Source organism: Ptychodera flava, chromosome 22 (genome assembly GCF_041260155.1).
Source record: "Ptychodera flava strain L36383 chromosome 22, AS_Pfla_20210202, whole genome shotgun sequence".
Classification (NCBI taxonomy): Eukaryota; Metazoa; Hemichordata; class Enteropneusta; family Ptychoderidae; genus Ptychodera; species Ptychodera flava.
The window spans coordinates 4,860,027-4,872,293 of NC_091949.1; the positions used below are offsets into that span (position 1 = coordinate 4,860,027).

Genomic DNA, 12,267 nt, shown 5'->3' on the forward strand with positions numbered 1-12,267 from the left:
ATATGCCACAACAATGGACAGTCTCTCCACAACGACAGGGCTGATGTAGTGGAGAGACTATCATGTGGTATTGAGCGATCAATCGATCGATTTTGTCGAAAAAGCTAGTAAAATGAAAACAGCCTAACAACACTCCAAATGAATAAGCTCTTCGTTTCTGCCATTACAGTCAGCATATATGCATGCGAAGTGCCCCGGTAACAAATATTCGGACTCTCAGTACCAGATATAAATTTGGGGGTCTACCACTCATGGGGGTTCAATGACTGGCTTATTCATTTTACGTGAAAATAATCAAATATCTCAACAGAGTGAACATATATGGATAATGGCCATTTTTAATTAAAGGTATCGGTAAATATCCATAAGGTAATTTGAATCTATGGTACCTTACTTTGCTCAGTGATCACTGATTTTTATCCTTTATTTCTACAGGGAATGGTTTCAAGTTTTCTTACGGAAAATTTGCGCAAAAGTTTTTAAGTCCTTCAATTTCAAGACGCGTACTTCCTTAAATAAGTATGGAATTGTACTACGCCCACCACGTGCTTAAGAGGGTGTTCACAAGTAACAAAATTGCATGTAGGGCCTATATGGACTGTTTTCTGTCGGTGATTTTAACAATTCACAAAATCAACCAAATCCCCACCACCCTTTCAGGTCCTCTTCCTTTCGAAACCGCCTACTCCCCGGTATAAAATGAAAGTACAAGAGAGTATCTTTTGTACCTCCTTGTAGTAAGCTTAAGTTTATTCCTAGTTCCCGTAGTTCAACGGGTGAATTTGAGTTTTAAAACTTAACTCTTACCACAACCACCCTAGTATAGCAGATTCTGATGCAACAAAGCATTATCCATGATTGGCGAAAAGTTTTTCTCAATCATGAATTTTCGTTCACACCTGAAATGTACTGTAACAGTATTTTAACATTTCATTGAAGTAAACTGAGTCGAGAAAATCTCTCTCTCTCTCTCTCTCTCTCTCTCTCTCTCTCTCTCTCTCTCTCTCTCTCTCCAGGCTGACAGTTATGGAATTTGGCCAACTTCGTCTCGGATGACAGGTTCCCGCGCAGGTAGAAGGAAATGGACACAATTTTGCAACATTTTTCGTAAATGCAAATAAAATATCATCGCGGGGTGCTCAGTTTAATGCCATGGTACGCTTGGCATACCCTTCTCAATCCCTGCTTCCCGCATTAGTGGATGTATCAAGACTTGTTAATCTGTTCTCCATGGGAATTTTTATCAACTAGATAAATTGTTTATGAGATGAATCTGATAATATCCACAGAGAACAAAGTATTCTGGCAGTTCTTGTTGTCCATCTTGTTATTTGCAGACAAAATTGACAAATAACAACATAAACAACAACCATTCCCTTTGTTGTAGCATGCCATCTGGGGAGCCGGCTTTTGCGCCCCTGGCCGTTCGCTTTACCGCGTTGTTGTTTTTGTGGATTGGGTCTGGCAGTGCGGCCTAATCCCACTTTAAACAGATTGAATTTCGAAGTCATGGATTTCAAAAGACCTCACTTTCGTTTGTTTTTCCGTATTCTTTAGATTTTGTTTCCCTCTTACGTGTGCACATTCGTGTACAGAACAAGTGAAAGTTAACAGCTAACTGCCAATCACTCACAAGCTAGACTGCAGTACGTGTTTGACGAGTCCCGGACCTCATCACATATCAGCTGCTTGGCGGATGAACAAATTACGTCTTACTGTTTACTTGTAATACATTCTTTTGTTAAGAACTATAATTCAGTGCATTTTTCGTAGACTAATGTCAGGATTAAGTACGTCTGAAGCCCGACATTGCGATGATATTATAGAACTAGTTTAGCTCTGCGGATGGATATAGTCCGTAAAGTGCAGTAACGCGGCTGTTATTGAATGGCGGAGAGTTTGATGTCACCAGAGCTGTGCACACCTCGATTACCGCATCGATGGCTTTCGTTGTCGTTCTACAGGGTGGTTCGCCCTGGGGATTCCGCCTTATAGGCGGCAAGGAGTTCGGAGTACCTCTGCGTATTGCTAAGGTAAGTTGAAATACGTAGCAGTGTGTCACGATCCCCTGGCAGAAGCTTTATTGCCACTGTGAGTGGGTCTCACATCGACGCTCACCGGTCTCATGTACGATGCAGTGTAAGCCCTCCTACCCCTATGTATATGTGGCCACACCTCCACTCTTTTATTTCCGTGCCAGATGCAGTCGACTTTCTGATCTCTCGCTCTTGTCATGTAAGACACACCTGACCTCTTCAAGGATGCGAATGTCACAATAACCCACCTGACCAACCTCCAACAATTGTGTATATCTTGATGCGATGATGTTATTTAGTCGACAGTCACCGCGTCGTACGCGTACCGGTCGGTGTGTTGATGAACTGGAGGTGCGCTTGTACCATCGCCAATCGGACGCGCCGTTGGCAGAGATGATCTTTGTTTCACCATTCTTGAATGAAACGACCCTTAATTTCTGTGAAATTACAAATACTCTCTCCTAGCTGACAGTTGTCGAGTTGCACCGGGGCCGGCGCGGGGGGGGGGAGGGGGTTATGGCGGTTGGAAATTACACCAATCGGACCACGTTTATATAATATGGAGCAGCGGCAGTTGCATTATACGCAGTAATCTAACCACCAGCTGGTAATAATTGACACCACTACAAGTCTGCATACGACCGTGGTCGTTCATTACACTCACGTGCACGTTGGCTCAGTGGTTACATGTAATGATCCAAGCTCTTAAAATTACTTACGCATATGCCCACCATTATAGAGTTGAACCATGAATATTAAATTATTCGAAGTAAACAAAAACAGCCACATTTTAATCAGATTAGTGTACATTCAATAGCCTGCTATTGATTTCGGACCTCTGTAGCTTTGACCCGGGGCGTGTGTCCTCGGTGACAACCAATTCTTTGTAAGTTGTAAATGTGAGGTCACTTTGACCGTCAAAGTCGCTTATATTATGCAGAAAGAAGTGAGACTAGGAGAGGGACATGCAATGTTGCACTGTTATCTAAGTAATTGTTTTTTGCATTCACGTTCTCATTGGAAGGAGGAAGTTAAACAAGTTACATTTCTTTCTAATCTTTGACAGCATTCATACAGAATAGGTATACTATTCTTTCATAAACCCTGTCAGAGAGAGAGAGAGAGAGAGAGAGACTACATCTCAACAAAACAGTATACACGCAAATGTGTGCCTGTAGATCAAGAAGTGAAAAAGCCACAAAGGACAATGCTACAAATATAGTACTTAGTACTGGTATGTTTACTGGTGGAGTGAGGTGAACTTTGGCAGCTAAATCGGTTTGGTCGGCTGCAAAAGTATCGATCTAGATAGCATATCTGTTCTTATTGATATTGAGGTTAGATTGTTTGGAATGCAAGCGTGTGTTTATTCACGGTGCAGTGGCTCCACCAAACTATGGTTTGTTGTCTTCCCTACTATACTGCTTAGATCTCACATGATGTATGGACCCTCTGCATTTATTATCTGCATCGATGAAAAAAAAAACATGTTTATCAAAACTTAATTTTTGATAATTCTATAAGAATTTCCAAACCATAAGTATAATTTCCATAGTGTATGGGATCTTAGTTGTATCAAACTTTTTCTGTATAACTGCACGCATGGTTGTTGTTGTTGATGTTGTTGTTGTTGCTGTTTACATATGAATTTTAGTCCAGGTCACAATTCTTTGGCAACATTAACATTGGACATAAAGTAATACGTCATGTGCAGAGATTATTGACAAACAGAAGTCTCGGCATTTTGACTTTATTTGGGTAATAGAACTGGGAATTGTCCTTTACCAAAAATCAACACAATTGAAAACAGATCACAGTTATTGGAATTTCAATGAAAAAACACATGTAACTGTCATATAGTTTAATTAACAAAAACCTAAAAAAATAGAAACTTAAGAAAGATTAATCTAATGACTTGTAAAAGAGACCAAATTTGACATTATTCAGCACAGAAAGAAATGTTTGGAGCTCAGTTATGAACAAAACTTTTAGAAGTCTTTTAAAGATGTTCATTTTTTAGCGACTATAGTCTATAGAAGCTATTTGGATGGGTATCCGTCCGGCGTCCGTCGTCAGTCTGTATGTATGTATGTATGTATGTATGTATGTATGTCCGTTTGTGAGGCGTCCGTCCACTCAAATATCTTGAGAACCGCAGTACTTACTGATTTGATATTTGTTGTGTAGATTAAAAATATGATTTTGAGAAACTATTTTTTTTAATTTTTTGATATTGTTGAAAATAGGCAAATTAATGCCAAAAAAGGTGTTTTTGGTAAAAAATCTTCTTCATAACCGCTGGTCAGACAGCTTTGTTATTTGGTATACAGGTCCCTAGGGATAACCCAACTTAAATTTGTTAGAGATGTGATGAAATATGCAAATGTGTATTTTTAAGGAATTTTTTTGTCATTTTTGGTCAAAATTTGACTTACATTGTATGTAATTCTTGTACTGTATAAACCCTATCAATTCACCCAGAAAAAAATAATTAATATGATTTTAAATAATCGAATTAATTAGGAAATCATCAAAGCCAAAATAATTTTAGTGTAGAATTATCAGAAAGTTCAACTTTTTTTGACAGTTCATAGTGAAATGCTTACCATCTTGGAGGATTAAAACATATATAGGCAACTTTCCTGAATCCCAACTTTGACATATTCTGAACTGTCATTTATTGTGCCCTGTATGTTATCTAAAAGAAATTGCTCAAAATAGTCAAAAGAGATAGAGATAGAGAAAGTTCTAATTTCCATTTATGGTTGACTTGGTAAGGATAAAATAAAATTACTTTTTGAGGAACAAAATAGAGTGGTCAATTAAAAGAGTGGTCAAAGTGATAGGGTTTTTATGGTAAAGCTGGGCTGTAAGATTCCTCATGTGCTATTTATAGCAATTATGCAATCTGTGTAAACAGTGCAATGAAAGTTAAGTGATTCCGTATAATGCTTTTGATGACCTTGAACTTCTTAAGTTTCAAACATTTGTCTCTTCTGTGTGCTTTCTCTGAGTATGTACAGTCTCAACTTATTCAACAGAACTCACTTACAATGTTAATCAAAGATATCCACCTTCTTCATCAATACATGTGTCACAAAAGGTTATTCTCTACATAACACAGCAGAGCTCTGTCAACTGTTGAGTTGCTTATTCTTTCAAAACAGCTAGTCAGACAGCTTTAATATTTGGTTTACAAGTCCCTAGGATGATTTAAGTGAGATAATTTCATACAGTCAGGAAATATTTAATTTTGTATCCATGTCTATAGTAGCTTCAGGGACTTTGGCCCTATGTTTATTACTTTTTTCTCTGCTTTGATCAATAATGACCCTCTCAATTTAAACCTTACTTTAAATTCCTAAGTGCTTATAAAGCCATAAGTTGACAAGCCATAACATCACTGCTGTGCTACATGCCATTCAGAGCATGCACTGTACTCAACAATCAATAAAATTAGCAGGTTCACTGATCATGGACGATTATAATAGTCTTTAAGTAAATGTAATTGCTTGAATAGCGCCCTGTATTTCAACAAAAGATGGTTAACCAGGTAATTAGGTAGTTGCATAGTGTTTCAAAATGCTTAAAGCCTTGAACTGTGTTACAGAAGTGGTGTTGCTTCATTATGTAAGACCATGGATGTAAAAAATCTATTTTTTACATCCATGGTAAGACATAGCCCACAGTGATGATCATGTTCTGACATAGAGGCACAGCTATTTTCTTATTTTGTTGAATGATCCTCAGAAATACAGACAAACAGCTGTATGCCATCATCCTCACAGACATTAACTATGCAAATAATAATTCACTCAAGGAATTCAGACAGTCCTTGTCTTTTCCAGGGGGGTCATCATAATTTAGGAATCCGCGAAGGGGGGGGGGGGTCATCACTTTTTCACTGATAGGAAAGGGGGGGTCACCACATTTTCAAAAACATAATACCTACAATAAAGTTCACTTTATGCTATGGCCACGATCGACCCTCTTTACTGGCGGGCCGCCGAAGGCGGCCCACTACAATAAATATACTTTATGTATTACCCATGACACTCTTAACGGGCAGACGCCTTTGGCGGCCCATTCCAATTAGGTTTACTTCATGCAATGGCCATGATCGACCCTCCTTACCGGCTGACCGCCTGCGGCGGCCCACTACAATAAATTGACTTTATTGTAATACCCCATGACCATCTTAACGGCCGGACGCCTTCTGAGCGGCCCTGTTCAGTAAAGTGTAATTCGTGCAATGGCCATGATCGACCCTCTTTTTACCAGCGGGCCACCTTTGGTTGCCCACGAGAATAAAGTTGACCTTACGTAATGGCCCATGACCCTCTTAACCGGAGGGCTGTGAACCACTCCAATAAAGTGTACTTTATACAATGTCCATGGACATAAGTTGTCTATGGAAATGAAGTTAAAAATTGCCTTACAGTCGTCCTAAGTAACAGACGTTTGCATGGATGTGGCTGAGAAGTTTGTGCACTGGCATCTCTGCTACACGAATAAAGTGCGCCGCGTACCGGAGTTCAAATCCAAACCGTGCGGGTAAATTTGACATATGGGTTTTGGTTATTTTTCAGCAGGGGGGGGGGGTCATCAATTTTTTTTGTCTGACAAGGGGGGGGGTGTCATCATTTTTTCGCGAAAAATGCAGGGGGGTCTATATTTTTTTGAACACCGGCGACAAGATTTTGCCCCCCCCCCCAGGCCGTAAAAACTGAACAGTCCCTAAACTACTAGTATTTCAAATTTGCAGTGACTGTAGAGAGACTCACACAAGATTTTGTGCATTTGTTAATGTTTATGCATCAGAATTCTGTTGACTGTTGAATATACTGCAATGAGTAACTGTTAAAGGTGGCTGTTTTGTGTAGTTTTCAAATTTTCCAGCTATGGTGGGAAGTACTGTATTCCAAAATTTTTAGTTTCCAACTCAGCCATCTGTGTGTGTGTACCAATGTCAGCCAGGGTAGTATTTAAAGTGTGTCCTGTAGATTTGGTTTTACAGACATTAGAATATTTTCACTGATCAAACCAGATGTAAATAGCTTTATTTCATTGTTTCAATGCTGAACTCACTCATGATATGGTCAAAGAGATATATACAGTAATTGGGTCAAAGGTCACCCATCAGCTGTCTACCAGAGAATTTTCATAGGGTCCACCCAGGTCTTGACTGCGACTATACAGTGTACATTTATATATCAACTGGTACAGTTAATGAGCTCTGGTGTGATTTTGATCCCTGGCCTTGTCAAGTTTGAGGTTGTGGTATCTGAGGTCAATCAGTGTCATGAAACTTTCTGCTTGGTCAGTATGGCAAGTCAGAGGAATCTGAAGTATGTAGTTATCAGAGACATAGCATGTCACAGCTAAAGATCAGATGGTAGATGTGAAGCGTGAATGACCGACTACAAGTTACAAAACAAATGTTACCCTAGTGAAACAGCCGACTGTTTACTACATGCTTGCACTTTTGACATTTTCTCATGCAGGATCCGGTTTTACACACATTTCAGAAATTAAACGCGGACTATTTATAAATTTTGACTGTATGGGAATCGGTAACATGAAGTTTGACATCGCTTTTTTTTTCCAATTAATGAAAAAATTGGTTCCAAACTTCTTCCTTATGGACCAGAATATCTCAGAGTTCCCCACAAAATCTATGCATTTATTGGAATCTGCTCGCATGGATTAATTACAAATGTAAGAGTTGCTAAACATTGGAACATGCAAATTGATCAGTCTAGTCAACGTCTAAAACATGCAGCAATACATCATGTGTTTCAAATTCTAGCACACATATTATGTTTCTATACAGTATTTTGAACCAGGAAATTTGAAATCTTTATTCACTTCTTGTAACACACTGATTACTAACACAACCTTATTAGCCTCAAGGAAGGTAAAGTTTGTATTAATTTAACCCCTTGACTACCTATGGCGCCGGATATTTCCGGCGCCATATTGAATTACCATATACCTTGAGTGCCGGAAATATCCGGCACAGTGAAATAGGCGTATTTGCTTCGTTTTTGTCGCTAAAAATCCCGTAATTTCGGCGCCTGCACGCAGCGCAACTAAGATTGATGTATTCCGATCTGGCCTGAATGTGATTGCGCCCCCCGTACGTCCAAATATGGCCAAAATCCGGAAGCAAATGTCGTGACCCATGACCTCGACCCTGAAAGGTCAGGCTGATCACTGAAGCGTCGGCTGATTGTTACAGTTTCAGAAGTACGGACGATCGCGAAGATGTTTATGGGTTTTTTTTAATGAAATGAAATGTTTATTTATTGAAAACAATGATTTATATGTAAATATGTTCTATTAACAGCAATATTCGTGAATGAAACTAGAGGAAATACAGTGTTTTACTATAAGCCAGTGAAATTTTATAGCAGCCATATTATCAATATGACTGGTCACATGACTGGTCATGTGTTTGGTCATGTGATATGTTGTTCCCTAAAATGTATTTTTAAATATTGTGAAATATTTTTTGATAAATCATAACCATTTTAGATGCATGTTTCTGCAAGGAAGACTTAAAGCAGGTGTTTACAAATATAAAATGTGTTGATTTTCAAATACAGAATCATGTCAGATGCTGATGTTTATGGTTCATTTACTCTGCCTTTTGTGAGAAAAATCTTAAATAGGTACATCTATAAATAAAGTAAAGGGTAGTTATTATTACATATATGTAAAGACAATGCCATGAAAATTGCAACTGTATTCAAATTTGCATCATTTATGGATTCAAAACACGTCCTGATGCTTCAAATATTCATATTCTTTGCCAACTCTGGTCACATGACGTGTCATGTGATCAGTCACGTGACCTGGAAATACAAAATTTATGTATGAAAAAGTGGGAAATTTCATGCTGATTCAGAAAATATATGGTTTATTGGTACTTACTTAATTTTAACTCTAAGCAGTGTTCAGGCAATGACCACACCCAAGATTTTATCAATATTTACATAAGGGGCCTGGTATATAGGAATACATTGGCCTTGGTAGTCAAGGGTTTAAGTACATCTTAAATTACAACCCTTGTAATTATGTTGCATTAAATATTAAAGCTTCTAAATTGGCTTTTACGTGTAAGTCTTCTCAAATGATAGTATTTTAATGTACAAGAAATACAATATCTACGATCAGGTGATATTTTCTCTCTGTAAACAGTATGAATATAATATGAAATTTAAATATTATAAGAATGCAAAGGAGTGGCTATTTTGATATTCTAAAAGATTATTTGATCATAAAATTAAGATTCGAGTTGACAAAAATTGAGTCATTAATGATCGTTATCTCAAATTTTACATTTTAATCTGTCAGCTTCATGGAATTACTGTACTTTATTGCATATTTGTGATAAGGATGGTAATTAATGGTTGTCATAACAACCAGCACAAAGCTGACCAGAGTTCCTGTATCTATAACAACAGGGTCAATATTATGTTTGGTCAGGTGTTATAGAGGTGAGATGTACACAATTGGAGTTTGCAGTGTAATCCACTTCTGTTTAGACAGTAGATCTTTAAGTAAACAGTCATTTCAATTCAGCTATTCTCATGCTCTCATTTTTTCCTGCTTCTGATGTTTTTACAGTTTTTTATGAAGTACTTTCTGGAGGATGTATCAATATCAAAATACTGTTTTGTCACTTAAATTTGCGTTATGGTCTAATCAGTCGTGGGAAATACTTTAAAATTGTGAGGTGCTGAGTGGATTTCCAATTTCCAATTTCTGTGCATACCTGACAAGATGTTTTTAAACATGTTTGCTACTGGGATGTGTTGCAGTTTGAAATTTACTGAACTGAATCACATAGGAGAGATTTCCTAAGTACTTGTACACTGAAACTTGTCTAATTTTCTAACATGTCAATCAGACTATCTTTCACAGAGTCAGTTTGATTTGTTAATTGAGCACACATAAATTTCCTGTCAGTGATATGAATGTGGTATCACATTACTCCAAGAATTTTGAAATATTTCAACTTGAATTTTTCAGTCATAGATATCATAAACACAACAGAGATATATTCAACAATATTAAATTTGATAAATTTAAAAAATGATTTTACTCATTCTTTGGGTATGTGTCATTCTAATCTTAAAATGTGAGGCTCTTTAAAACAGTTATCATTTATATGAATGATTCTTTCAAAATGACAAAAAATTAAGTTTTTTATGGTGTCATGCATTGGTAGTCATAGTAATATAGTAGTAATACTATATAATAGGCCATTTTATGACCCCTGCGTGACCTTACATAGTGATACATGTATTTTTGATTGTGAGTCTCATTCATATATAGGATATGCTTTTGTGGAAATGATATAATATTTTGGTTGTCATTTATTAATAAAGTAACATTTAGTTTGTTGAATAGAGTTCAAAAATACATCTTTGGGTTCATATAAGTACATATATATAAAAAAAATACAATGATGAAAAATCATGTAGGGTCAACAAAATGGGTGACCAAGTGTAAATGTTCCAATGTTTCAGAACTTACTATTGGAGGAAAAATTATCCCTAAAAGCTGTACTTTGATCCACTGAGATATACTGGTACAGGCGTTCAGTGTATGCCCACATATTGCTTACTTTGATACAGCAGGAGAGGAAGATGTATGTTTGTTGAGTAAATACAGGTATCTCTCCAAACTTGTGCCAATAGAATGCAGACGATTTGATGTGTCCTTCCATCTGCAGACCAAATAGCGACAAAGAACATTTGCAATGGAAACACAAAACAACAATTGTACAGTAGAAAATGTTGAATAGGAGATAAAACTATTGACACAATACTCTATGATGGCAGTCTCCACTGATTTTCATTTTTATAGAAGGATAACTGATTTGCATAAGTAATTATATTTTGCATAATGAGTCATTCAAATCAACCACAATTTACGTATCTTTAGGAAAGGTATTCCACCATTCGGAATCTTCATGTAGGGAATACTGTAGGCTTAAGAACAGATGATTGAGCTTCCGTTCAGAAAGCCTTGTATAAATGGAATGCGAAAGAAATTTATGTACAGATGTTGTGTGCATTCTTGCACTGGGATCCTATTATACTCTGACCACTTTTAACCAGTTTTACATTGCTTGCCCATCTAGGGATCTCACTGAAGTCTGGTGTATACCATCATGGCACAACTCCAATGCTGTACAGCTTTCTCATGATGCAGTTTTGTTCATAGAGTTTAAAACGCAGGTACATGTAATATTCTGCTTGTCAAGTAAGCTGTGTCGTGTACTGTTTGTCTACTGCAGTTTCTGGGTCAATAATACAAGGCTGTAGCATATTAAAATACTTGATATTTTACATGTCAGCACACACTGTACATTTGACTTAGACTATTATTATAATTAACAGTTTAATTTTAAAACAATTTGCATATGGTAATTAGTATTGATTTGTACCAATATGATTCTCTCTTTATTTTATTTTACATTGACAATGCAACCATCCAATGAATGTTGTAGTATGGGTGAAAGAAACTAATTGTTCCATTTAAGTCGTGTATGAAATTGATTTCCAAATTTATTTCCTCCTGATGTGTAATAAATCCTTTGAAAGTTAGAAGCAGTTTGAGAGTGTAGCAAATACGTATATGCAATTGCTGTGATTTTGTGTGTGAGGGGATAAGTTTCTTAAGTGTTTGCAGTGACACAAAGGCAGCGAAACACTCTTCAACTAAATCATTTGTCTCTCTGTCAGTTAGGACACCAGTCAAGAACAGGCAATTGACAAGCTTTGCCAGCTTTATTTGAAAGAATGTATTTTGACTAGTCTGTGTTCTATCCCTTTTGTTAGGAATACTAATTTTCATGGGAGACTCCCTCCCATTCTATTTTACTCAGAAATAATCCGGAGAAGAATGTACAGAGTTACAACACATGCAGGACAGTTCTACTGTATGTGGCCAGACAAACAGTAAACTTAATTTGTTCAAAGCTAATAAAGCACTCAGCACAGTTCCTCAAGTCAGTCAGCAGGAGTTATCAAGTCAACATGTGCTGTATTTGACCTTCATTTTGGTCAGTGGTATTTATCAATTTTATTGAATTGGGGAGGGGAGGGGGCAAACCTTGGAAACCCTGGTCGCAGTTCTCACAAGTAGCAAGGGCATCCCGCTTCAACTGTGAAGGCATGCATGCACAATGTATTGTAATTAGCTACCAGTGGGTACT

The 12,267-nt window shown here is 37.3% G+C and overlaps 1 protein-coding gene across 42 annotated transcripts in view; it reads left to right on the forward strand.

Moving 5' to 3' along the window:
• The first annotated feature begins 1,848 nt into the window (after positions 1 to 1,848).
• The window catches only part of LOC139122505 (mucin-2-like), a 166,389-nt gene continuing 155,970 nt past the window's right edge, over positions 1,849 to 12,267 (forward strand). For 17 of the 42 annotated variants that reach the window (XM_070687913.1, XM_070687917.1, XM_070687922.1 and 14 more), the window contains exon 1: positions 1,865 to 2,033. In XM_070687913.1, the coding sequence (XP_070544014.1) occupies positions 1,941 to 2,033 (93 nt within the window). In that variant the 5' untranslated portion in view covers positions 1,865 to 1,940. Of the gene's footprint in view, positions 2,034 to 12,267 lie in introns of all 42 variants that reach the window. The other 25 variants (XM_070687951.1, XM_070687954.1, XM_070687956.1 and 22 more) reach the window with 4 other exon arrangements.